The sequence below is a fragment of the Podarcis filfolensis genome (genome assembly GCF_964270895.1).
Source record: "Podarcis filfolensis genome assembly, chromosome: 11".
NCBI classification, from domain to species: Eukaryota; Metazoa; Chordata; class Lepidosauria; order Squamata; family Lacertidae; genus Podarcis; species Podarcis filfolensis.
Window position 1 is genome coordinate 1,544,389 of NC_139613.1, and position 27,254 is coordinate 1,571,642.

Sequence of the window (27,254 nt, forward strand, 5' to 3'; positions counted from 1 at the left end):
ACGCCACTCAGTTGCATGCTCAGAGGCGCTCTCGTCTCGACAACGCCACCTTGTTGCGGAGCTGAGCTCTGCCTCCACCTTGTGATTGGGCTGGGTGTCCATCAATATGCAGATGAAACCCAGCTCTACCTCTCTTTCAAATCAGAACCAGTGAAGGTCCTGAGGATGGATGGCGGCAAACAGATTGAGGCTTAATCCTGACAAGACAGACGTACTGTTTTGGGGGGACAGGAGGCGGGTGGGTTTGGGGGACTCCCTGGTCCTGAATGGGGCAACTGCGCCCCTGAAGAACCTGGTGCGCAGCCTAGGGGTCATTTTGGACTCACAGCTGGAGGTGCAGGTCAATTTTGTGTCCAGGGCAGCTGTCTCCCAGCTCCATCTGGTACGCAGGATGAGACCCTCCCTGCCCGCAGACGGTCTCGCCAGAGTGGTGCATGCTCTGGTTATCTCCCGCTTGGACTACTGCAATACGCTCTATGTGGGGCTACCTTTGAAGGTGACCCAGAAAGTGCAACTAATCCAGAATGCGGCAGCTAGACTGGTGACTGGGAGCGGCCGCAGAGACCACATAACACCGGTCCTGAAAGACCTTCCTTGGCTCCCAGGACGTTTCCGAGCACAATTCAAAGTGTTGGTGCTGACCTTTAAAGCCCTAAACGGCCTCAAAGGCCCAGTAGACCTGAAGGAGCGTCTCCACCCCAATCGTTCAGCCTGGACACTGAGGTCCAGCTCCGAGGGCCTTCTGGCAGTTCCCTCGCTGCAAGAAGCCAAGTTACAGGGAACCAGGCAGAGGGTCTTCTCGATGGTGGCACCTGCCCTGTGGAACGCCCTCCCACTAGATGTCAAAGAGAACAACAACTACCAGACATTTAGAAGACATCTGAAGGCAGCCCTGTTTAGGAAGCTTTTAATGTTTGATGCATTACTGTATTTTAATATTTTGTTGGAAGCTGCCCAGAGTGGCTGGGGAAGCCCAGCCAGATGGGCAGGGTATAAATAAATAAATTAATAATAATAATAATAATAATAATAATAATAATAATAATAATAATAATTTAGCAGTCTGGGATCACAGGGAGGCAGGCAGGCGGAGGGAACAACGTGGCGCAGTGGTTGTTGTGGGATGTTGAGCAAACCCAGTTCCAAATTGCCAAAGTTCAGAGGACGACTGGTCACTGCAGCCTAATCTTCCTCACAGGGTTGTTGTGGAGATAAAAGGGGAGGGAGAAGAACTATGGACTCTGTCTTTTGCTCCTTGGAGGAATATCAGGCTATGGATGAGAAAATCAACATTTCCTTACACAGAATCCTAAGAGTTGGAAGGGACCCTCTCCTCCGCCACCCCCAGCCAGACCACCAACAGCAGAGGTTGCCACTCACGTGTTGCCACTGGTCAATGATGAGCGGCCGGTACCTCAGGAAGAACTTGAGGGGGAAGGAGTCCGGATCGGGCCACGAGGAAGGGTACTGCCACGTCACCAGCAGCCTCCGGGCATTGTTGGGGATGGGCTTAGCCACCACGTTCTCTGGAGGGTCCGGCTTTACTGTTCAAGGAAACAAGACATGGGAGGAGGAGGAGAAAACCTTGGTGAGAAAAGAAACATTTCCGTGCAAATGCTGCCTCTCAGAATTGTAGAGCTGGAAGGGACCCCCAAAGGTCATCTACGTCAAGCCCCCCCTGCAATGCAGAAATCCCAGCTAAAGAATCTACCCAACATCAGTTTTAAAGCCTCCAATGAACCACAGAACCATACAGCTGGAAGGGGACCCCTAGGGGTCATCCAGTCCAACCCGCTGCAACCTTCGTCTGTGTGCTGCACAGCAGGGACTGGCAAGCAAGCAGGCAGCAGCTAGGAAAGCTGGCTTTCTAAAAATAATAAAAAAATTAAAGTCCTCCTAATAATAATAATAATAATAACAATAATAATAATATATTATTATTATTTATACCCTGCCCATCTGGCTAGGTTTCTCCAGCCACTCTGGGCTGCTTCCAACCGAATATTAAAAACAATACAGCATCAGACATTAAAAATTTCCCTAAACAGGGCTGCCTTCAGGTGTCTTTTAAAAGTAAAATAGTTGTTTATTGCCTTGCCATCTGGTGGGAGGGAGTTTCACAGGGCGGGTGCCACTACTGAAAAGGCCCTCTGCCTGGTTCCCTGTAACTTTGCTTCTCACAGGGAGGGAACCGCCAGAAGGCCCTCGGGAGATGGACTCAGGTGTCTGGGGTGGAGACGCTCCTCCAGGTATACTGGGCCAAGGGCGTTTAGGGCTTTAAAGGTCAGCACTAAATGCATCGCCATCTTGCTTTGCTGGCTCTGCTGCCGCCACTGTGGGAAAGTGTCACTGAGCGATTCATGCAGAACCAGCGCACACGTGAGCCGTGTCTCGTCTGAGAGCACAATGCCCCAAACAAGAGAACCGCCAAGTGCTTTGAAGCCCCGATTCAATGGGCAAAGCCCCCGCAGAATCAATGGGGTTGCCAAGACCCCCCAGCGGAGGACGGTGCCGGGAAGAGGACACCCCCTCTGACCTCCTGGCTGGCTGAGCTGATAACCTTTCCGCAGCTTTGGTGACTCACTGTTATCGTTTTCTGCAGCCCTGGGGGGCTGGGGCTCGATTCTGCTCAGCTCTGGAGACCACAAATTTAATGAGCAGGGTGTGTGTGTGTTCAGAGGGGGTGGGCAGAGGCAGAAAGACTTGGTAGAGGTTGTGGGTTGAGAAGGTGTAAAAGGAAACAGACTAGAACCAATTGGCAGGATAGCTCTGCTCTGCTGGAAACCCCAAGAGGGGAGAGTTGGCCTTCAGTTCGAATACAGATTGTGAGTCCCCCACAGGCCTAGCGAATAATAATAATAATAATAATAATAAATAACCCAAGTGGTTCTGGGTAGGAAGTGAAGGCAAGAGTCTTCTCTTAATAATAATAATAAACAGCTGCCCTGGACACAGAACTGACCTGCGCCTCCATGGACAGCTGTGAGTCCAAAATGACTCCCAGGCTGCGCACCTGGTCCTTCAGGGGGCACAGTTACCCCATTCAGGACCAGGGAGTCTTCCACACCCACCCACCTCCTGCCCCCCCAAAACAGTATTTCTGTCTTGTCAGGATTCAACCTCAATCTGTTAGCCGCCATCCATCCTCCAACTGCCTCCAGACACTCACACAGGACCTTCACTGGTTCTGATTTGAAAGAGAGGTAGAGCTGGGTGTCATCTGCATATGGATGAACACCCACCCAAACCCCCTGATGATCTCTCCCAGCGGCTGCATGTAGATGTTGAAAAGCATTGGGGAGAGGACAGAACCCTGAGGCACCCCACAAGTGAGAGCCCAGGGGTGGTCCTCTGGGCTCAGCGCTGCTCTGGCCTCCGAGGAGAAGATGGAGGCAGAATGAGAGAGCTCTTCCGTTTCTGCATCCTGGCCTGCGGCTCCAAGAGGCAGAACACGGCCTGCTCGCTTTTTATGGCTGCTTAATTGTTGCAACGCTTATCTTATTTATGATTGTAATTGTACGTTACCGCTCTTGAATTTTGCAAATAATTTGTAATTGTATGTTATTGCTCTCGAACTTTGCAAATAATTATACAGCTTGCTTCATTTGCAAAACTTATCCCAGTTGCAATTCAGCGGACCGCTTTGCTCTCTCATGCAAGCTGAGGCTTGAAGATTTAGGGCAGCTGTTAACCAACGCAATCTGGCTTCAAGCTGGAGCTGTGGCTGTGAACCGGGGTTCTGTGTGAAGGAGAAGGACTGTAGCCTCTCGCTCTTCCTCTGGCAGAAGGAAAATCTCTACAGTTCACTGGCAGGAAGCCATGGAAGTTAAACTGGGGTAAGACTGGAGTACAGACCTGCCGCTGCTGCAAGGTTGTTGCCCCATCGATCGCCACAGAAAAGTGCTGCTCAGAAGGTATGGGAGCAGTTTCAGCCTTGGGCAGAAAGATATGCATTCTCCCCAAAGAGGGTTTGCAGCACAAAAGAAGACAAGAAAGGAAGCGAATCTGCATAAAATCTGCATGTAGAAAGTTCTTCCTTAGTCACAATCTCCTTTCTTGTTATTTGAATGCATTGGTTTGAGTCCTCCACTCTGGAGCAGCAGAAAACAAGCTTGCTCCTCTTCAGATAAAAAGGTAAAGGACAGTTAAGTCCAGTCAAAGGCGACTATGGGGTTGTGGCACTCATCTTGCTTTCAGGCCAAGGGAGCCAGCGTTTGTCCACAGACAGCTTTCCAGGTCATGTGGCCAGCAGGACTAAGCTGCTTCTGGTACAACGGGACACTGTGACGGAAACCAGAGCACACGGAAATGCTGTTTACCTTCCCGCTGCAGTGGTACCTATTTATCTACTTGCACTGGTGTACTTTCTAACTGCTAGGTTGGCAGGAGCAGGGACACAGCAAGGGAGCTCACCCTGTCATGGGGATTTGAACCGCCGACCTTCTGATCAGCAAGCCCAAGAGGCTCAGTGGTTTAGACCATAGCGCCACCGCATCCCTTCTCCTCTTCAGATATTAAAAGAGGGCTCTCATATCACCTCTCAGTCTCACTGAGATTCCTGCATTGCAGGGTGTTGGACTAGAAGACTCCAAGATTCCCTTCCGACTGTACAATTCCACAATTCCTCTTCTCCAGGCTAAACATCCCCAACTCTCTCAGCCATTCCTTGCAAGGCTTGGTTTCCACAGCCTTGGCCATCTTGGTCGCCCTCCTCTGCACACCTTCCAGCTTGTCAACATCCTTCTTAAACTGGGGTGCCCAGAACTGGACTCCGGGAGTGAGTGGTTCCAAGAGCACATCCGAGGTCCGGCAGCCCTCCTGGAACTTGAGAGCAGGCTTGGTTTGCGTGCCAGGAGTCATTTCTCTCCAGTGACTGTGGCTTCCATTCAGAAAAGGGGGAAGGGGAGTGGATGTGCTCCAGATGTCCACATATACCCCCTCCTGAAACTCCAAGTCCAGGTCTTGGGGTGGGGAACAGAGGACATTGACTTCCACCAAAAGGACTTTAGGGTCCCGGCACACCAGGAAGGTCATAAATCCAGCACTGGCTGAGCTGAACGGACCCAGGTGTGCTGGTCCCGTGGGTTACCCGAGAGGCGAGGTCCAAGTCCGGTCCTGTGATGGCCTGGGAATCTGATTCAGAGGCTGAACCGGAGGAATCCCGGCCTGCACAGGAGTCCCCGCCTCCAGAGCCGGCTGAGCTGGGCAGGGCCTTGAATCTGAAGCGCCCGCACCTGTGCCGGATCCTCAGGAGCAGGCACCAGGTGAATTCACTCTGGCTCCGGAGGTGATTGAGGACCCATTGCCTACAGGTGCACCTCTCCCAGCCCTGTCAGGGGAAGATGAGCCTCCTCCTGGGTCCAGTAACCCTCCAGCCTCTCCTGAGCTGCAGAGGCTCAGGGCAGAGAGGCGGAGGGAACTGGTTTCTCCAAGGAGGAATGCTCGCCTTAAGGCCGGAAGAGGCGGGTCACCTGGGGGTCGGGACCGCCCCTGGCCACAGAGAAGATAAAGGCCAGTCAGCCTGGTCCCAGGTTGCGGGAGCAATGTCACTGGAAACCTGCTTCTGCCAGCACCCAGTCCTGTTCTTCCAGAGTTCCCGACCACGCCCGGCTTCTTGCTTCGGATCCCGTTTCTCCCTGTGTGGACTGTTTCTAGACCCGTGACCCAGGACCAGACTCTGACCACGCCTCACGGTAACCTCCCCCCGGGACCAGCACAAGTCCGTGGTCAAAGGTGCAGTGTGGAGGCAGTCCGTAGTAGCTGAATCTGGGTGCAGGGCAGGGAGTCGGGTGAAGTCAGGAACGGGCATGCAAGCAGGGAGCTCAGGCAGGTCAGGAGCTCAGGCAGGAAAGCAGGACAGGGTTCAGGTAGGAACTAGCAACCAACAATGTTGCTCCTGCAACTTGGGACTGGGGCTGGCTGGCTTTTATCTGCCCCAAGGCATAGGGCGGCCCCGATCATCTGGTGACTCGCCTCTCCTGGCCTGTAGGCGAGAACTCCTCCTGCGGGAACTCAATTCCCTCCGCCTCTCTGCCCTGAGCCTCTGCAGCTCAGGAGAGGCTGGAGGGTTACCGGACCCAGAGGCAACCTCAGCTTCCCCTGATGGGGCTGAGAGTGGAGCCCCTGCAGGCAATGGGTCCTCCATCACCTCAGGAGCCAGAGCAGACTCAGCTGGTGCCTGCACCTGAGGACCCAGCACAGGTGAGGACCCTTCGGGCTCAAGCCCCAGCCCTGGCTCAGCTGGTTCTGGAGGCAGGGAATCCTGTGCAGGCTGGGATCCCTCAGGTTCAACATCCGAGTCCGAATCGCAGGCCATCACACCAGGTGACTCTGCAATGCAGCTCCATGTCTGAGGCTGTGCATACGGAGCCCCAGGATAAGGAAGGCTGCGCCAGCTCATCTGGGGACCCTGGGATGAGGGAGAAGCTCAACTGCGCCAGCTTTTTCCAGGTGTTTTGCTCCTCTGCAGGTGTTGTTCGCAAGGCGGCCAATGTCTCCCTTGGCGTCAGTCTGATTCCAGTTTTGCAAATCCACATTAATGTGACTATGGTAAGGTGAGAGTCGAGGGAGGAGAGGAGAAGGACCAGATGTGGGGAGAGATTTTGGCAGGTGGGTGTCTGAGACTGGAAGGGCAAGGCCATATGTGGTGGACATGCCCCGAAACTGGGAAATTTTGGAGCATGATCCAAGAGGAAATAAAGAAAATACTAAGAATAGCATATAAGAAAAGGCCAGAGGCATTCCTTTTAGGAATTTTAAATGATGATATTCCAAAAGACAAAACTAATTTTTTCTTTATATGCGACGTCTGCAGCAAGAATCCTGGTGGCGAAGTATTGGAAAGGGAACCAGTTACCCACTAGGGGAGAATGGTTATGTAAGCTTTCAGAATATTTAGAATTAGCCAAATTGACAGACATAATGAGACAAAAACCCCAAAGTGAAGTGAAAAAAGAATGGGAGTGCCTAAATGAATACCTTAAAAGTCAAGGTTCGAGGGCAGAAATCTGGCTGAGTCTGGAATAACCATGTGAAGTGAAAGGATAAGAAAGAGGGATTTATATCTAGATGTTAGGATTGAGATGATAAGGAAAATAGGAAGACACAATGAGAGGTAAAGGAGGTGCTGTGGGATTGGTGGAAGTCAATGTTTGTTTTTCTTTTTAGTGTTTATATTATTAACTTGTAAGATATGGATTTATTTTTTGTTTTTTGAATGTCAGTTTTTGTGTTTTGTGTATTGTTATTTTTCAATATTTTTCGTGTTGTTGTTATTGTGTGGAAAATACTAATAAAATTTATAATTCTAAAAAGAAAAGAAAAGAAAGGGCAAGGCATAGGAGGACACAGATAATAGAATAATATAGTTGGAAGGGACCATGAGGGTCATCTAGTCCAACCCCTACAATGAAGGAATCTTTTCCCCAACGTGGGGCTCGAACCCACAGCCCCAAGATTAAGAGTCTCATGCTCTACCAGCTGAGCCAGAGCCTGCTGGATCAGGCCAATGACCCATCTAGGCCAGCATCCTGCTCTCACCGTAGCCAACCAGATGCCTTTTCTGGGAAACCTACATGCAGGATTCGAACACAAGAGCACCCTTCCAGCAACTGGGAATTGGAAACATCACTGACTCCATCCATGGAGGCAGAGAACAGCCGTTTTATCAAGCAGCCATCAATGATTTTGTCTAATCTTTTTTGACAGCCAATCATGTCAGTGGCCATCCCTACCCCCTGTGGCAATGAGTTCCATAGCTTAACTATGCACTGTGCAATGGAGTCCTTCCTTTTATCTGTCCCGAACCTTCCGACTTTCAGCTTCATGGGATTAAATAATAATAATAATAATAATAATAATAATAATAATAATAATAATAATAATTTATTATTTGTACTCCAGCCACTCTGGGCGGCTTCCAACAAAGTACAGTGGTACCTCGGGTTATATGTGCTTCAGGTTACAGATGCTGCTAACCCAGAAATCATGTTTCAGGTTAAGAACTTTGCTGCAGGATAAGAACAGAAATCGTGCTCTGGCGGTGCGGCGGCAGCAGGAGGCCCCATTGGCTAAAGTGGTGCTTCAGGTTAAGAACAGTTTCAGGTTAAGAACAGACTTCCAGAACGAATTAAGTACTTAACCCAAGGTAAACTGGCCCGTACAGGCCAGTTGTGACCGACTCTAGGGTTGCATGCTCATCTCGCTCAAGAGGCCGGGAGCCGGCGCCGTCTGAAGACACTTCCGGGTCACGTGGCCAGCGTGACGAAGCTGCTCTGGCGAGCCAGCACCAGTGCCGCACACGGAAATGCCGTTTACCTTCCCGCTATAGAGCGGTACCTATTTATCTACTTGCACTTAGGGGTGCTTTCGAACTGCTAGGTGGGCAGGAGCAGGGACCGAGCAATGGGCGCTCACCCCGCCCCGGGGATTTGAACACCGACCTTATGATCAGCAAGTCCTAGGCACTGAGGTTTTACCCACAGCGCCACCTGCGTCCCCGAACCCAAGGTACCACTGTATTAAAATACAGTAGTCTATTAAACATTAAAAGCTTCCCTAAACCGGGCTGCCTTCAGATGTCTTCTAAAAGTCAGACAGTTGTTTATTTCCTTGGCATCAGATGGGAGGGCATTCCACAGAGTGGGTGCCACTACCGAGAAGGCCCTCTGCCTGGTTTCCTGTAACCTCACTTCTCACAATGAGGGAATTGCCAGAAGGCCCTCGGCACTGGACCTCAGTGTCTGGGTAGAACGATGGAGATGGAGACGCTCCTTCAGGTATACGGGACCGAGGCCGTTTAGGGCTTTCAAGGTCAGCACCAACACTTTGAATTGTGCTCGGAAATGTACTGGGAGCCAATGTAGGTCTTTCAAGACCAGTGTTATGTGGTCTCAGCGGCTGCTCCCAGTCCCCAGTCTAGCTGCCGCATTCTGGATTAGTTGTAGTTTCCGGGTCACCTTCAAAGGTAGCCCCACATAGAGCGAATTGCAGATGTCCACGACTTCTAGTTTTATGAGACACAGAGAAATATTTTTCCCTCTATCCATTTCCTCCACACTAGGCATCATTTGATAAACTTCTCTCATGCTACTTGTGACTCGCTTCTTTTCTAAGCCAAAAGTTAACCTTAACTATTCGAGGCGAACAAATACATGTATCTGTGGGACAGTGGAAAAGAAGCGCTGTCAGAAAAAGCACACTTCTAAAAGGGAGTAAAGGAAGCTCAGAAGCAAAGTCTCCTCTTTCTTCCCAGAGCAAACGGCTCTTTTCATGCATATTTATAAATTCTTTATTCCACAGGTTCAAGGTGACTGGAGAGCAGCACTGAAACCCTCATCAGACGACCGCCTTGCATGGACAGCTCTCTTTGAAGCAGCAGCCCTAGGACAGGACAGCTCCTGCAGAATCACTGTCAGGCAGAACTACTGGCTGCACACTTAGCACCGAGCCGTGTTCAAGGTTCCGGTAGCGATTTACACATAGCTGTCAAGCGTCCCCTATTTGGAGGGACAGTCCCATATCCCAGCGCCATGTCCCGGATTGATGATGTCCCTTAAATTTCCTGGGTTTCAAAGGAAGCAGCTCCTCTCCCTCCCTCCTTGCCGGCCAGGGAGGAGGGAGGCTCCAACTGTGTTGCTTGGCTGCCCGGCCCGCCCCCCTCCGGCCTCCTCTCACCAGCCTTGGCCCCCAGGAGCCCCTCCCTGCCGGGACTGGAAGGAGGGCCCCGGGCCCATCCGCCACCATCCTCCTCGCGGCCACCAAACTGAGCGTCTCTGCCTGGGGCCTCCCCTCTGCCCGCCGCTGCTCCCACTAGGCCGTACTGCGGCTGCGCCGCCGAAGGACCCGGATGAGATGGGAAGCCTGGCATGGTCTATGAATTGATGAGGAGCCTTGAGAGGAGAGCGAGGACAACCATAAAGCAGTTCAGAGAGAGGAGGAGGAGGCAGGTGTTCCAAGGGCTAAGCATAGAGGGGGAAAGCGGAGGAAGATCCGCAAGTGCTTCTCCCACAGATCTGTAGTGGTAGACTAGCATAGATGGTCTGATCTGCGGGTTTACTTCGGGCGCTATTCCCCCCCTCCTCCAGCCCCACCTGATGGAATTGAGAGCTGCAGATGGAGCAGGAGAGAAAAGATACAGAACTGCAGCAGCATCTTTGTAGCTTGAACTTCATTTTGCGCAAAAAGTGGTTGCTGCTTGTAGTTATTTAATTGCAGTGTTTCATCGGCTGGTGTCTTGAGCAGCAACCTCTGGAAACGAAGGGCTAAAAACCGGCGCTGCTCTCCAAAATTATCTGGCCCCTTTTAACTGGTTGACTAAAATCCCTTATTTTGGCTGCTGGTCCCTTATTTTCAAGGCTGCTGGTCCCTTATTTTCAAATCTGTAAGTTGACAGCTATGGATTTACAAAGCTCTGGAAGACTTAGGTCCAGGGCACGCGGGCGATAGCCCAAACACTTCTATCCCAGCTCGATCGCTTAGATCATCTGCTGAAGAACTGCCAGTTACTCCTCAAGCTGGTGATGCTCATCAGACAATGAGAAACCCAAGCTTTAGTACCATTGTCCCATTCCTGTGGAACTCTCTGCCACTGGAGAGTCAGCAGCCAATTGAGAACACATCTTTCTTCAATGGGCAATTTATGTGTGTTTTTAACTTGGATGTGGTTGTAATTGTATGGCTTGTTCCATTTTTATTGCTGTCAACCGCTCTGACATGGTGGTATACAACAATCACTATATATAAAAAATGTTTAAGTATAACTTTATGAAAAATACAGAAGCTTTTCTACTAGGGATAATGGACACAGGTATAGCAAGAGAAGATCAGAAAATATTCCTCTATGCCACTGGAGCGGCAAGGATCCTCACTGCTAAAAACTGGAAAAAAGAAATCGTACCAACAAAAAAGGAACAGCAAGACAAATTGTCAGAGTATATTGAACTGGCTAGATTAACAGAGGCAATTAGTAGAGATCACACTAGACAAAAGTTTCAAAAAGCATGGGGGAAATGCAAAGTATACTTCACAAAACAGTGCCCTAAAATACATACCTGGACAAAGGAGACTTTGTGGATATTTAAGTTATAATTAGAAAAATCTTAATAATTATTCATAAAGGAAACAGCTTATAAGAAGGAAATAAGGAGGCCAGATACAGGATAAAGGAAGTATTTTATATGGTTGTTTGTATTGTTGTATGTTATGCTCGCTGTATGTTATGTTCACGTTTAATGAGGGTGGATTTCTGTATTGGGGGTGGGGTGGGGGGTTTATGTTAAGTTGTAAATAAAATTTCAAATAAATAAATAAATAAATAAATAAATAAATAATCAATCAATCACTGTAAGTGATAAATAAATAAATACAGCAAGTCGGGGGGGGGGGGCTGGATGCAGCCGAGCACCCCTGACACTGTGTTTTGAAACTGTGTATCTGAAGAAGTGTGCATGCACACGAAAGCTCATACCAAGAACTAACTTAGTTGGTCTTTAAGGTGCTACTGGAAGGAAAAATTTTTTTTTTGTTTTGACCCCTGACACTGCCAGCCCTGTCATGTCCTGACCGCCCTGCTCCTTCTTTCACGAGCCAGTGCCTGGGACAGGATCAGTCCCGCTGGCTGGAGGGCAATAAAACCTCAAACTATCCCCAGATGTCTCTCCTGGCACATTAGGGACCCGTCATCTGCGCATCACATGGCGTGTCAGAGGTGGCGTCCGCCCTAAACGCCTTTTGATATGCGGAATAATTAGCTGGGCCAGGATGCTGCATTTTTAATGCTGTGCGTTCTCTTCCCACAATTCGCCCAAGGCTCCTAATAGAAAAACAGGGGGGGGCAGGCGAAGTGTGCGCTCTCTCAATGCGCTCGCTGTCGTCCCCCCCTTCTCGCCTTTGCAACCAGAATGCAAACACCATCTGTCAAGGCTGTGGGAGCCATTAGGGCTCATGTAAAGCAGTTCAGGATCCATCAACGTGGCTCGGCTTCCGCCCTGGCCCAGGTACGCCCCATTGCTCTGCAGAACAGCAGCCAAGAGCTCCCTCAGCCACATTTGCAACACTAAGACAAAAGTCTCCTGAGCTGCTTCCCACTCAGAGCATGTGGAACCCAACCAACTTGTCCCTGCGAATCCTGGAATGCTGACCCAAGTTTAGGAGCACTTCAGTGAGCGAGTTCAGAACTCAATCTATCAGTTTCTGGAGTATTCTCCATTAACTACCGTATATTTCCGTGTATAAGACTAGGTTTTTTTCAACAGAAAAACAATGTTCAAAATTGGGGGTCGTCTTGCAACATGGGTAGTGCCTGTTAGAATTCCTGCTCCGTGATTGCAGTCATGGGATTGTTGTCTATCACATGACGGTATGTGCTTTGACTCCACAGAGTGGGATGTTCGTGTTACTGTGCTCTGTGAAGCGGGACTATTGTCCTTTGCTCTTTGCTGGCTGATGCTAGAGAGAGAGAGGGAGCCATGTTGCAGTGCTCCGTGTGTGTTTATGTGTAAATAAAGTAGATTAGCCAAAATGTTGAGTTGCTGAGGTCTGTCACGCAAGCTGCGAAGACTCTGTGGATCCCCAAGTGTGCTGGTGTCTGTTGGCATCGGCTGTGATGTTCGGGCTGAAGAAAGCTTTTGAAGCTCCCGAACGATCGACCAGGAGGGAGGGAACATGCCAGTCGGGCATGTGTCTCTGACAGGGTCCTACTCGAGAGTAGGACGAGCTCCTGGCAGTGCCGGGGGGGCGGGACATGGTATTGGTTGACACTGCAAGCCAGAGATGGTCTGTAGCGTGTTACTGGTGTCTGTGGCAAGGGGTGGTGTTGATTGGTTGTTGCTGCAGCAATTGGGAAGGTAATAGGCTGCTTCTGCTGGCGAGGGGACAGACGTTAGGAGGTTTTTGTGATGTGTGCGAGTGAGTTTTTTCTGGCAATCCCCACCACTAAAAAAAGCTCAACAATTGTGGGCGATCTCCCCCTCATTTCCTAATTTTTTAGTCCTCAAAACTAGGGGGCGTCTTATACATGGGAGCGTGTTATACACGGAAAAGCATGGTATTTTTACAGCTGTCCTGGGTGGGCTTTGCCAAGCAGGCTCAGAAGGGAAGAAAAATCAGGAACAAAGCCAAGCTCACCTTCCGCCTGCGGAGGTCTCTGGGCAGGTTCAAATCCCCACTAAGCCACAAAACCCCTTGGGAGACTTTGGGAGGGTCCCTCGCTCTTGGACTGGCCCACTTCGCAGGGTTGTTGTGAAGATAAAAAAAGGTGTGGTGGTGGTGGGGAACCCTGTATGCTTCTCTGAGCACTTGGGAAGGTGGGCGGGCTCTCGCTCCCTTTCCCCGTCACCCTCCCAGTGTCTACAGAATTGCAGAGTCCAAAGGAGTCCCGAGGGACATCTAGACCAACCCCCTGTGCGACAGGAAGCTCAGGTAGGCCAGAGAGGGGTGATGCCGTGCTGCGGAAATCCACCAGCTCGCAGAGTGCTGGGCTGGAGACTCACTCTATAAGGGAGCTGAACCGTGAGGGGGGAGAGACTCTGTTTGCCATCAGGGGGTGGGGTGGGGGTCTCACCTGAGCTGCCCCACCTCCAGCCCAAGGAGCCTTCGGAAGGGAGTTGCTGTCACAGACTTTAGAGGAATGTGCATTTTAATGCACTGAATAGAGCGGAGGATTTCGAGTCATGGGGTGTGTATGCATGAACCTAACGTTGCTTAAGTTTATTTTTTGGCTGCTATTTTGTTAACGTGCTTAATATTGTTTTATAGGTTATAAATGCTGCACAGCTTTGTTAACCGTATAGCATGACTTTTGCTTTAATTGTGACGTGCAGCTTAGTTTTTTAGCTATCGCTTTGTTAACAGTGTTTTATAGATTGCAACTGTTTCACAGATGATTTGTTGATTATTCGATACGACTCTTGCAGCGTTTGCGATGTTTCACGACGCTCTACCGTCTTATTGTCATTTATCGCTTGCAAGCCACTTTGGGATTCACTTGAATGAAAAGCAGCTTAGAAATATAATAAATCAAATCAAAACACCCTCTTGGAAAACCCTGCCATTGCATAGCTTCTGAATCTTTTCTTGCACAACTCACACCAAATACCTTTCAAACTGCATGTGACACAGCAGCTGTCCTTGGTTATCCCTGCATTCCCTGATGCTCTTAGACCCTGGTTGATGAGAGCCTGCACTGCTTTTGCACATTTCACGACGCTGTGATGCTTAACGTCACCCAAAAGGCAGTGGCAAGCAGGTTTCTGAGGTTTGCCACTCTGGCGCTTTTCTTAATTCTCTCCTTCCGAATCTGGGACCCTCGTTCCATTCTGATCGCTTGCCCATCTGCTTGGGAAAGCCTTCCTTCTTTGCCTGCCCTCCGTTTCCTCCAAGCAAAGAGCAAGGCTGAGCTCGCAGGGTCCCTTTCTTCCATCCTGGCAAAGAGCCCATCATGGGTCTCTGTTTGCTCAGAAGGCATCATTAAGCAAGCAATTCTGGCGGGACGGAGAGCGAAGCGGAAGGCCGGACACATCGGAGAAACAGCGCATATTTCTGCCGCCATTTAAAATGGAAATGTGCCGCGACTCCGCACAGTGAGCAGCTCATTCCTGTTGGTGTGCAGCTGCAGCAGAGATCAAAGGAGCGTGTCTCTCATTTTCCAGGCGATTGAGTGCTCTTCCTCCATCTTTCTGGCGGGGAAGGAAAACTTCTGCCACATATTCCAAGCAGGGAGCCTTCGCCAAGCCAGAGGAGGCCAGCTCATGTCCTGGGCACCTTTACGTTTGGAGGATCCTCCCTGCCCCATCCCTAGTACTGGGTGGTCCAGCAAAGGAGAGCCTGGGAAGACGCAGTTCCCACCAAGACAAGATGCCACAATCTATTTATTCAGTTTATAACCCATCTTTCCTCCAGGGAACTGGGACACTGGTTTGTGCTCTCTCCCCCCCGTTTTATCCCCACAACAAACCTGTGGGGGAGGCTAGGCTCAGAGGCAGGGACTGGCTTCCGAGGTCACACCCAAGGGGGTTCATGGCAGAGTTTTAGTCCAGTGCTCTAACCACTACACTTCACTGCCATCAGGGGAGTAGAAAGCAGCCAAGGCTGTCAGGGGACACCTGCTGGGTGAGAATGGAAGCTGCATTTATCACAGGAGGTATGTTATTGCTGCTGGAAACAATCTAGAGCTATGATACCTGAAGGAGACCACATAACACCAGTCTTGAAAGACCTTCATTGGCTCCCAGTACGTTTCCGAGCACAATTCAAAGTGTTGGTGCTGACCTTTAAAGCCGTAAATGGCCTCGGCCCAGTATACCTGAAGGAGCGTCTCCACCCCCATTATTCAGCCCGGACACTGAGGTCCAGAGCCAAGGGCCTTCTGGTGGTTCCCTCCCTGTGAGAAGCCAAGTTACAGGGAACCAGGCAGAGAGCCTTCTCGGTAGTGGTGCCCGCCCTGTGGAACGCCCTCCCACCAGATGCCAAAGAGAAAAATAACTTCCAAACTTTTAGAAGACATCTGAAGGCAGCCCTGTTTAGGGAAGCTTTTAATCTTTAATAGGTTATTGTATTTTAGTGTTCTGTTGGAAGCCGCCCAGACAGAGTGGCTGGGGAAACCCACCCAGATGGGTGGGGTATAAATAATAAATTATTATTATTATTATTATTATTATTAGGTTACAGGGGGAGGTTCAAGCCTTGTTTCTGCCCTGAAATGTGGCCTTGCAAAAGGTGCTTTCTGTAAAATGGGCAGAGGGAGGGATGCTAGCAACCCACCTCCAAGAGTGGCTGTTGTAAGAAGGAATCTTCCTTGGAGGTTTTCAAAAACAGGTTGGGTGGCCGTCTGTCAGGGATTCTTTAGCTGGGATTCCTGTATTGCGGGGGGGGGGGGGTTGAGCCAGATGACTACTGGGGGTCCCTTCCAACTCTAGAACTCTATGATTCTTTGAATCCAGTTCAGACTTGTAAACCACCTTGTGATCTTTGGATGAAAGGCAATATAACTATTCCCTCGCTTTCCATTCACCAAGTGATTTAAACTGCACCTCATAATATGTATATATTCGGTCCAATGTACAATATATTTTTGTCCCGCATTCCGATCAATACTGTATCAAGCACCATACATTTGTGTGTAGTAGGCGTGCGCAATATATATTTCGAAGCGTAAACAGATAAAATGAAATTACTAATTTGTTGGAAGTTGCCCAAGAGTGGGTGAGGCAACCCGGTCAGATGGGTGGCAAAAAAACAAACAAACAAGTAAATATTAACAATAACAGATTGCAAAGCATTTTGCAAATGCAAAAGTGCAACGCCTCTCCCAAGGCGGATGCCGGGACCGGCCGCCATATTTACCTATCGCGAACTCGTCGAAAGAGATGGAGGTGGAGCTGCTGCCCAGGGCGTTTGTGACCGTCAAAGTCACCTTGTACTTCTTGCTGGAGAAAAGGTGAAGGTACCGGATGTAGCACCTGTTTTTGAGGGAGACGTCCATGTCGCACACAATCTCCTTGGAGTCGTGCCTGGAGAAAGAGAAGAGTCGAGAAGGAGGCTGAGATGACGCAGGGAGGAAAGTTTGGAAGGAGCCCCGGGGCTCGGTAGGGAAATCTGTCCCTTACCCCTAAAGGTAAAGGGACCCCTGACCATTAGGTCCAGTCGTGGCCAACTCTGGGGTTGTGGTGCTCATCTCGCTTTATTCGCCAAGGGAGCCGGCGTACAGCTTCCGGGTCATGCAGCCAGCATGACTAAGCCGCTTCTGGCGAACCAGAGCAGCGCACGGAAACGCTGTTTACCTTCCCGCCGGAGCGGTACCTCTTTATCTACTTGCACTTTTGTGCTTTGGAACTGCTAGGTTGGCAGGAGCAGGGACCGAGCAACAGGAGCTCACCCCGTCGCAGGGATTCGAACCACCGATCTTCTGATCGGCAAGTCCTAGGCTCTGTGGTTTAACCCACAGTGCCACCTGCGTCCCTCCCTTACCCCTACTTTCCCCAAATAACCACAGTTCAGAACCACATTGATATAATGAAATACCACTTTACCCTCGACTAGGTAGGAAATTCTTCGCTGCATACATGGGTAGATACACCCTCCTTTGATAATAATAGTAATAATAATAATAATAATAATAATAATAATAATAATAATAATAATAATATTTTTTTAATTTATACCCCACCCTCCCCGGCCACAGCCGGGCTCAGGGCGGCTAACACCAGTAAAATTACAATAAAAACATAATACGGGGAAAACACAATTTAAAATATGGGTTAAAATGCAATTTAAAATGCAGCCTCATTTTAAATCAAGACCATAAGCGGAGGGAAACATAAGGGTCAGACCGAGTCCAAACCAAAGGCCAGGCAGAACAGCTCTGTCTTGCAGACCCTGCAGAAAGATGTTACTTCTGAATCCAGATTATATCCCATTTAAATCACTGTGAAAGGTTAGCCATGACTTCACTGACATCCTGTTCCATTTCAAGGGGAACTAAACACAGCTTGTTTCATCTAGATCCCACTTGTAGTATTTCCTAAGGAGTCTCAGGCAGAAATGCCTCTGTTTGCTTGAGATGCAGAAAAGTGGCAGATGTTGGCCAACAGGAGAACCGTTGAGCAGCTGCCAATCACAGCATCATGGAATGGTAGTGTTCGAGGGGTCTCAAAGGGTCCTCTAGTCCATCCCCTGCAATGTAGGAATCACAGGTAAAGTATCCTGGACAGCTGAACATCCAATCTCTGCCTAAAAACATCCAATGAAGGCGAGTCCGCAGGTGACAAGACTGAGATGAACAGATATAAACGCCAACTTCGTATATTTGTGGAAAATGGCCGGATTGGGGTTTCACATGAGGGCCCATATTCAGGGCTGAATTTCAAGTCTGGGATTTCACACCCTCCCTGTACTATCACACAGGGTGGTAGCTACTCAAAAGAAGGAGTAAAATTCTGCACATGCTCAAGAGACATTCTTCATTATTACCAACCTGATGGTTCAAGAGACGGAGGAAAGCCCGGCTCAAACTTAGGGTTGCAGCAAAATATCAGGGATGATATTTTGGATTGCGGGGTGCAAAGATCGAGGTGGGAAGAGAAGGGGAAAGTTCAGATGAAAGCATCATGTTCTCTCCAACCTTGAATGCGTACATCATGTTGACCCTGTCAACTCTCACAAGAACAGGCACCACAGTCCTTGTTTATCAAGGAAACAGGCTTCGGGCTGCTGTCCTGGAAATAGAATTTATGTTTTCACCCGCCTCATAATCAGACCTTTTCTTTTTTTTAGCCCTTCACAAGGAGAGCAAGTCGGTGGCTGTTGTTCAGCACAAATAACGGTGGACACAGACAATATCCTGACATGTGGGAGGAAATCTCCGCATCAGCACTTGCCACCAGATTTCACCTAAAGTGAAATCCCAAGCCGTCTCTGGAAGTTCCAGTTCAGGCCAAGTAACAGGAGGATCTGGAAGGAAGCAAATAATTTTGATGAAGCTGGCTAAATTACTTGGGGATAGCGCACCTCTAAAATTGTCAAAAGGGACTATTTCTTCACATGACGGTAACTTGCGGCACTCTCTGTTGCGAGGGTGTGCTGAATTAATTCAGAGGAAGTAAATCTACCAGCCACTGCCCTGGTTGACCATCAAAGATCAGGATCCTCAACTCACTGACCAAACGCGAAGCACTTTTGGGTTCCTGCACCTCCCATCACACTGCAGGAGAGGGCATTACGGCAAGCGGGGAGACATTGATTCCCGCCCCCCAAGAAGGTCACAATGAGCTGTGCCTACCCAGTTTCTCCTCTTCTACAAAATTCGCCAAGGATCAGGAGTCCTGCCCCACTCTGGGGTGGGCTGAAGCTCAGTGACAGAGCACATTGCTTTCTCTTCCCCATGCTATCTTTGAGAATTGGTCCCCGCAGCACGATTAAGGAAGATTTATGCCTCCGAGAGCATAGGACTGGTGAAGTAATATATGCGGTTACAAAGGCATTTTGCAGCAAACATGTTTTGATAAAGTGGTTTAGAAGCAAGACACTATCTGGACTCTCATCTAATATTGATCGGTTATTTATATATACATTGCTGTATATTTCTCCCATACTTTCGGGCTGTGGTACGCTTATGTATTCTTTTAATGGGGGCTGTATACCCAGGTGTGTTTGTGTGGATCTTCGCCAATTGTGCTTTCTCCTTATCATTTTTATATAATTGAGGGCTTGTGTTTGTGCTCTGCAGGAAGCTGTTTATGGTGTGTCGGACCATTGTTCTATCTAGCGGGGCATCGACAACACCTCCTGGAAGTGAATTCCCAGAATTCGCATGCAGAAGGTCCCAGGCTTGATACTTGGTGTCTGTAGCTACAACTAATCCAGAATGCGGCAGCTAGACTGGGGACTGGGAGCGGCCGCCGAGACCACATAACACCGGTCTTGAAAGACCTACATTGGCTCTCAGTACGTTTCCGAGCACAATTCAAAGTGTTGGTGCTGACCTTGAAAGCCCCAATCGGCCTCGGCCCAGTAGACCTGAAGGAGCGTCTCCACCCCCATCGTTCTGCCCGGACACTGAGGTCCAGCTCCAAGGGCCTTCTGGCGCTTCCCTCCCTGCGAGAAGTGAGGTTACAGGGTTTCCCCAGCCACTCTGGGCGGCTTCCAACAAAGATTAAAAATACATAAAAATGCCACACATCAAAAACTTCCCTGAACAGGGCTGCCTCCAGAGGTCTTCTAAATGGCAGGTAGTTGTTTATCTCTTTGACATCTGGTGGGAGGGTGTTCCACAGGATGGGCGCCACTACCAAGAAGGCCCTCTGCCTGGTTCCCTGTAACTTGGCTTCCTACAGTGAGGGAACCGCCAGAAGGCCCTCGGCACTGGACCTCAGTGTCCGGGTGGAGACGCTCCTTCAGGTATACTGGGCTGAGGCTGTTTAGGGCTTTAAAGGTCAGCACCAACAGTTTGAATTGTGCTCGGAAACATACTGGGCTAGGGCTCTTGTGTCCAAATCCTGTTTGCAGGTTTCTCACGAGCATCTGTTTGGCCACTGCGAGAACAGGCGGCCAGACCAGATGGGCCATTGGCCTCATCCACCAGGCCCTTCTGATGTATTTAATGTCTGGAATGCCACAGGTTCCCCCTTGGATTAACTGCTGGGATAGTTCAATCGATAAGAGCATGAGACTCTTAATCTCAGGGCTGTGGGTTTGAGCTTCACGATGGGCAAGAGATTCCTGCTTTGCAGGGGGCTGGACTGAGTGACCCCTGTTGTCTCTTCCAACTTATAGAGTCTGTCCCTGCCCTAAACACTCTGTTTAGAGCAGCGGTTCTCAACCTGTGGGTCCCCAGATGTTGTTGGACTACAACTCCCATCATCCCTGAGCTCTGGCCTTGCTAGCTAGGAGTATGGGAGTTGTAGTCCAACAACATCTGGGGACCCACAGGTTGAGAACTGCTGGTTTAGAGGTTCAAAAGCTAGATAAAATTCCAGTAAAAGCAGCTGGGAAAGGGGCACAAATGCCTGTGGAACGTTCTCCGGTGACTGCCTTCAAGCTGATGTTCATGAAAGCATCCAGGCCAGTCAAGGTCGCATGCACCCAGTGCTGTGTTTTTGTTCTGGGAAGGCTCCCCCGCCCCGCCCCGCCAAGGAATGCCTTCCCTCGAGCCCCTACTCACATTACGGTGATGTTGAAGGTGTCTGGAATGTATGTCGGGATGGGCATGTGCCAACTGCAGTAGAAGCCGCTGGGGTAATTGTTCGACCGGCACATCAATGCGGGCTCCTTGGGCGGCGCTGTTGGGAAAGAGAAAGGGGTGGTCAAGCCAGGCTCTCTGTGCTGTGATCGAACGCTGCTCTGGATGCAGAACGAAGAAGGGCCAAGCAATCCAGATTGAACCCTGGAAAGCACTTTGGACTCAATGCATGGTAAACATGTGTCGAGTCCTCTGCTCCACTTGCAAAAGAAGAAGAAGAACATTGGTGTCACATGAAAAGAACAGAACACGTCTAACAGATGGCGACAGGCGGAACTCCCCGATGATTATATTTCCACACCAGAAAAAGCTTAATCTTTCCTCACTTTTGTAGAAACTTCCTGCCTGCAGTTGTTCAGTGCCCAAGAAGCCTGGGTTTGCCCGAGTGACAGCCCTTCAGGTGCCATTAGCTGTGAACCAGTCCTTTAGTTTTAGGTCTGGGAATGGTTGCTCTCAGGCTGGCACAACCAAACCTGGAATTGCAGAGGACTTTGAAGTTCTGCATCCGAATCGGAGCAAACAGCAATCGGTCTTTCAGCGGATCGCCATTTGCTCCAATTCATAAGTAAAACATGGGTTTTTCTGGGAAACACACAAACAAACACTCAGTCGCTGAGCTATTTTATAGCACAGACCTGTGCTTGGAAAGTGGGGCACAAAGGAAGCTTGGAGGAGCCCTAAGGGGGGAGGGCTTGGGCAGGGGCTCTGGAAGTGCAAATAACTACCAGACTTCAAGAAGCTGGTATCACCACCAGGTCAAGTCCACCAATTTTCTTGAATTAATTAAACTAACTGGTTTTAATTGGATTTCGAATAAATGTGCAATCCATTGTACCTGTTCTGAATTTCATTGTGTTATTACCTTCCCAGTGGGCCGTGCAAACTTCTATTCTGCATGACACTTTTTATAGGGTGGTGTAGGCGGCCACGGGGGACGGGTTTATGGAACCAAGGGGGCAGCTCCCCCAAAGTTTGGGAACCGCTGCTTTAAATCAACCAGGATTCAGACACCCGTGCTTGGATAAATTCGAGATTAAAGCGTTATAAGGCAAGCCAATGAATCCTAAGAGCATTTGCTGTGGCTATTTATTACGTATACCTCGTAATAGCTACAGCAAAGTGATAAGCGCAGGTCAACAGCCAACGTTCTCCATTGTTCTTTTCCTTTGATTGTTGAGCAAAAAAGGATGTGATATCCATATAACTTCCCAGTGTTCTATTTAGCCATCCTTCCTCCTCTCCACGTTGCTGCTACTATCAGCTTAGCACCCCACAACCCCGGCTGCATTAGTGTGTAAATGCAGTGTGAATCCAGTAGGAGAGCTGGAAAAAAGTTCACATTTGACAAACAGTGCACCCCTTGGTTTCAGATAGCATATGGGTCAAAAAGGTAAAGGACCCCTGACAGTTAAGTCCAGTCATGGATGACTCTGGGGTTGCGGCACTCATCTCACTGAGTGCTGAGGGAGCCGGTGTTTGTCCGCAGACAGTTTTTCCGGGTCATGTGGCCAGCAGGACTAAACCACTTCTGGCGAACCAGAGCAGCTCACAGAAATGCCGTTTACCTTCCTGCTGGAGCGGTACCTATTTATCTACTTGCACACTGACGTGCTTTCGAACCTCCTGCTAGGTTGGCAGGAGCAGGGACCGAGCAACAGGAGCTCAAACCGTCACAGGGATTCAAACCACCAACCTTCTGATCGGCAAGCCCAAGAGGCTCACAGCCCTCTAGCAGCTATGGTGGCTCTTTTGTCAGAAGTGATGCATTTGGTGTTAAATCTGGAAGCATACTCTTGATTCTGACCAAGCTAAGCCTCCATCAGAAGGTTTAGTTGGTCACCACCACAGTCATTGGGACACGGGTGGAACTGTGGTCTAAACCACTGAGTCTCTTGGGCTTGCCTATCGGAAGGTCGGCAGTTCGAATCCCCATGATGGAGTGAGCTCCCATTGCTCTGTCCCAGCTTCTGCAAACCCAGCAGTTGAAAAGCACACCAGTGCGAGTAGATAAATAGGTACCGCTCTGGCGGGAAGGTAAACGGTGTTTCCATGCACTCTGGTTTCCATCATGGTGTCAGGTTGCACCAGAAGCAGTTTGGTTCTGCTGGCCACATGACCCGGAAAGCTGTCTGTGGACAAACACTTGCTCCCTTGGCCTGAAAGCGAGATGAGTGCCGCAACCCCAGAGTCTCCTTTGATTGGACTTAACCATCCAGGGGTCCTTTACCATTTTTTTTTACACTCATTGATGACACTCAGACTTCACTCATTGACGAGAACGTGAAAGGCAGGCACCAGCTCACGTCTTGCAAAGCGATTGCTTCAAGATTGCTGCACCTTTTGCGCCGCAACCTTTGCAACCATTTTGTGGCAGCCAACTCCACAAGTCAGAGACGGGTCCCGGGAAGAGGTTTGTCTGCCCTGAATCGACAGCCCCTCCACTTCACTGGCTATACTGTGAGATCCAGCATTAGGAAAGGGAGGAGAATGGTTCTCTCTGTCCCCCTTCTCCATAACGGCACAGATTTACTGAATTTAAGGTCACGAGGGACTCATCTATTGCCGTCCTGTAGAACACAGGGTGCTAAAGAACCTCCAGTAATTACGAGCATATATCAAGCCTCCACATTAGCCTCCTACAGGGCTTGTTGGAGGACAGAATCCCACATAAGTACAGCTTTCATCTCGGTGCAAAGAAGCATCTCAGGCCCCTCCGCTGAGGACCACAGATATCTAGCAGCCCAAGTGCTGCCTGTCCCGGATCACATTCCCAGGCAAGAGGTATAAACGGCGCCTCAGAACTCAGCTCCCTTCTGCCTGCCTCTCTCCTCCTTCAGACACACATTCCAACTTTTTATTATTTATATGTATAGATTTTTTAAATGCCTGTGCTATGATATCCCTTGTTTAGCTGGCAACAGATCTGCTCTAAAGGGAAGGCCTTCTTCACGCAGTGCATAGTTAAAACTGTGGAACTCACTGCCACTGGAAGCAGAGATGGCCACCAACTTGGATGGCTTTAAAAGAGGACTGGGCAAATTCACGGAGGAGGAAAAGGCCATCGAAGACTGCTAGCCAGGATGGCTCTGCTTTGCCTTCACAGTCGGAGGCAGCGATGCTTCTGAAGACCAGTTGCAAGAAACCATGGGAGGGACATCATAATAATAATAATAATAATAATAATAATAATAATAATAATAATAATAATTTATTTATACCCCACCCATCTGGCTGGGTTTCCCCAGCTACTCTGGGAGGCTTCCAACACAATATTAAAATACAATAATGCCTCAAATATTAAAAGCTTCCCTAAACAGGGCTGCCTTCAGATGTCGTCTAAAAGTCTGGTAGTTCTTGTTCTCTTTGATATCTGGTGGGAGGGCGTTCCACAGGGAGGGCGCCACCACCGAGAAGGCCCTCTGCCTGGTTCCCTGTAACTTGGCTTCTCGCAGCGAGGGAACCGCCAGAAGGCCCTCAGCACTGGACCTCAGGGTCCGGGCGGAACAATGGAGGTGGAGACGCTCCTTCAGGTATACAGGACAGAGGCCATTTAGGGCTTTCAAGGTCAGCACCAACACTTTGAATTGTGCTCGGAAACGTATTGGGAACCAGTGTAGGTCTTTCAAGACTGGTGTTATATGGTCTCAGTGGCCGCTCCCAGTCACCAGTCTAGCTGCCGCATTCTGGTTGTAGTTTCTGCGTCACCTTCAAAGGTAGCCCCATATAGAGCGCATTGCAGTAGTCCTAGCAGGAGATAACTAGAGCATGCACCACTCTGGCGAGACAGTCCGCGGGCAGGTAGGGTCTCATCCTGCGTACCAGATGGAGCTGGTGGACAGCTGCCCTGGACACAGAACTGACCTGCACCTCCATGGACAGCTGCGAGTCCAAAATGACTCCCAGGCTGCGCACCTGGTCCTTCAGGGGCACAGTTACCCCATTCAGGACCAGGGAGTCCTCCACACCCACCCGCCTCCTGTCCCCCCAAAACAGTACAGTGGTACCTCAGGTTATATATGCTTCAGGTTACATACGCTTCAGGTTACAGACTCCAGTAACCCAGAAATAGTGCTTCAGGTTAAGAACAGAAATCGTGCTCCGGCAGTGCGGCAGCAGCGGGAGGCCCCATTAGCTAAAGTGATGTTTCAGGTTAAGAACAGTTTCAGGTTAAGAACAGACCTCCGGAACGAATTAAGTACTTAACCTGAGATACCACTGTACTTCTGTCTTGTCAGGATTCAACCTCAATCTGTTAGCCACCATCCAACCAGAAGGCTCTTGTGCTCGGATCCTGTTTGTGATATGATGATGATGATGAAGTACCACTCTAGAAAAAGATATAGCCTTACTGAACATGCTCAGTAGTTGTGGAATTCTGCATGTAAGGTGGTGGTGGGGAATTAGGAAAGATCAGGACTGGAGTGTGGGTTTGCAAAAAGAAGAGCAGGATACTGTCTCAGTGTGAGTGGCTGGCATCATTCCTGTTAGGAGTGTTTCCTTGCAAGTCCCCTTGGCTCATTCACAACCCCTTTCAAGTGCACCTTTGCATCTGGAGTGCAGATGCTGCTGCTTCTTCTTCTTACTGCTTTCATAGAATCATAGAGTTGAGACCATAGAGACCACAAGGGCCATCGAGTCCAACCCCCTGCCAAGCAGAAAACACCATCAGAGCACTCCTGACATATGGTTGTCAAGCCTCTGCTTAAAGACCTCCAAAGAAGGAGACTCCACCACACTCCTTGGCAGCAAATTCCCCTGTCGAACAGCTCTTACTGTCAGGAAGTTCTTCCTAATGTTTAGGTGGAATCTTCTTTCTTGTAGTTTGGATCCATTGCTCCGTGTCCGCTTCTCTGGAGCAGCAGAAAACAACCTTTCTCCCTCCTCTATGTGACATCCTTTTATATATTTGAACATGGCTATCCTATCACCCCTTAACCTCCTCTTCTCCAGGCTAAACATGCCCAGCTCCCTTAGCCGTTCCTCATAAGGCATCGTTTCCAGGCCTTTGACCATTTTGGTTGCCCTCCTCTGGACACGTTCCAGTTTGTCAGTGTCCTTCTTGAACTGTGGTGCCCAGAACTGGACACAGTACTCCAGGTGAGGTCTGACCAGAGCAGAATACAGTGGCACTATTACTTCCCTTGATCTAGATGCTATACTCCTCTTGATGCAGCCCAGAATTGCATTGGCTTTTTTAGCTGCCGCGTCACACTGTTGGCTCATGTCAAGTTTGTGGTCAACCAAGACTCCTAGATCCTTTTCACATGTACTGCTCTCAAGCCAGGTGTCACCCATCTTGTATTTGTGCCTCTCATTTTTTTTGCCCAAGTGCAATACTTTACATTTCTCCCTGTTAAAATTCATCTTGCTTGTTTTGGCCCAGTTCTCTAATCTGTCAAGGTCGTTTCCTCTACTTAACAAGATTTATATTCCGCTCGCTTGGAAGAAAACCTCTGAGCAGTTTACAAAAATATAAAAGGGAAACCTTAAAATTATGGATAACAGGCGAGTTAAAAGCAGGTGTTTACAAATAGTCAAAAGATGATGAACAGCAGCAACAGCTGAAAAGAAATGAAGAACATTTAACTTCTAAAGGCCTGTTCAGGGAAGTTTTTAACGTGTGACATTTTAATGCATTTTTAATCTTTGTTGGAAGCTGCCCAGAGTGGCTGGGGAAACCCAGCCAGATGGGTGGGGTACAAATAAAAAAAAATTATTATTATTATTATTATTATTATTATTATTATTATTATTATTAGCAGGTGCCTAAAAGGGAACAGTGAAACTGCCTCCCTGGTGTCGATAGACAGGGAGTTCCAAAGTTTGTTTTAGAAATGCAAAATGCAGCAGTTGTGGGCAGTGACATTGGGTGGGATGAGATCATTTGTGGAGGGGCAATTTAACTCTTTCCTCCACAGAGGCACTCCCAAATTAACCCCCCGCCCCACTGCTGCCACCGACCGGAAATTTCTCATTGTCACCAAATTCGGTTCATCATCTGAGAAGCCTTTTGTGTAATTATTCTTTTCACAGATTTGTAAGACACCATCTAATTTGATACCACTCAGACCAGGGAGGATTGAAAGCACTAATATAGATTTAATATCATCATACGTCAGAACTGCATTCATCTTAAATTAGACCCATAGATCACCAATATCACCTATTTCCTATATTGTGAAATATTGTAATTTCTGCTATGTATTAAATTCAGGGTTATATATAAACAGATTCTTGCCGGAAAAATTCAAAGCTGAAGATTATCGCTGACTGTATCTCAAACAGTTAGCAAATTGGATAATAACAAATTACTTTTAATTTGTAGAGGGGCTTTCTGTCTTGTTCATCCATAATGACACGTAGAGGAATCTCAGGCAGGGAGCTTGTTCCATTTCCAAGCCATTAACTATTCCATAAAGCGTTCGTCAAAGCTACGACCCCCATCTATGCAATTTGCCGGCTAATATCAGGAACTTATCGTCCTTTCCTTTTATCTTCCTGTAACAGGTTAATCATCGAG

General features: G+C 49.0%; 1 protein-coding gene across 2 annotated transcripts in view; it reads right to left on the bottom strand.

The window, feature by feature from the left end:
* CNTFR (ciliary neurotrophic factor receptor) overlaps positions 1–27,254 on the bottom strand; it is a 428,103-nt gene that overhangs the window by 24,901 nt on the left and 375,948 nt on the right. For both annotated transcript variants that reach the window (XM_083575841.1, XM_083575842.1), the window contains 3 exons: positions 20,657–20,774; positions 16,342–16,508; positions 1,381–1,544 (listed from right to left, as the gene is read on the bottom strand). In XM_083575841.1, the coding sequence (XP_083431967.1) occupies positions 1,381–1,544; positions 16,342–16,508; positions 20,657–20,774 (449 nt within the window). The remainder of the gene's footprint in view (positions 1–1,380; positions 1,545–16,341; positions 16,509–20,656; positions 20,775–27,254) is intronic.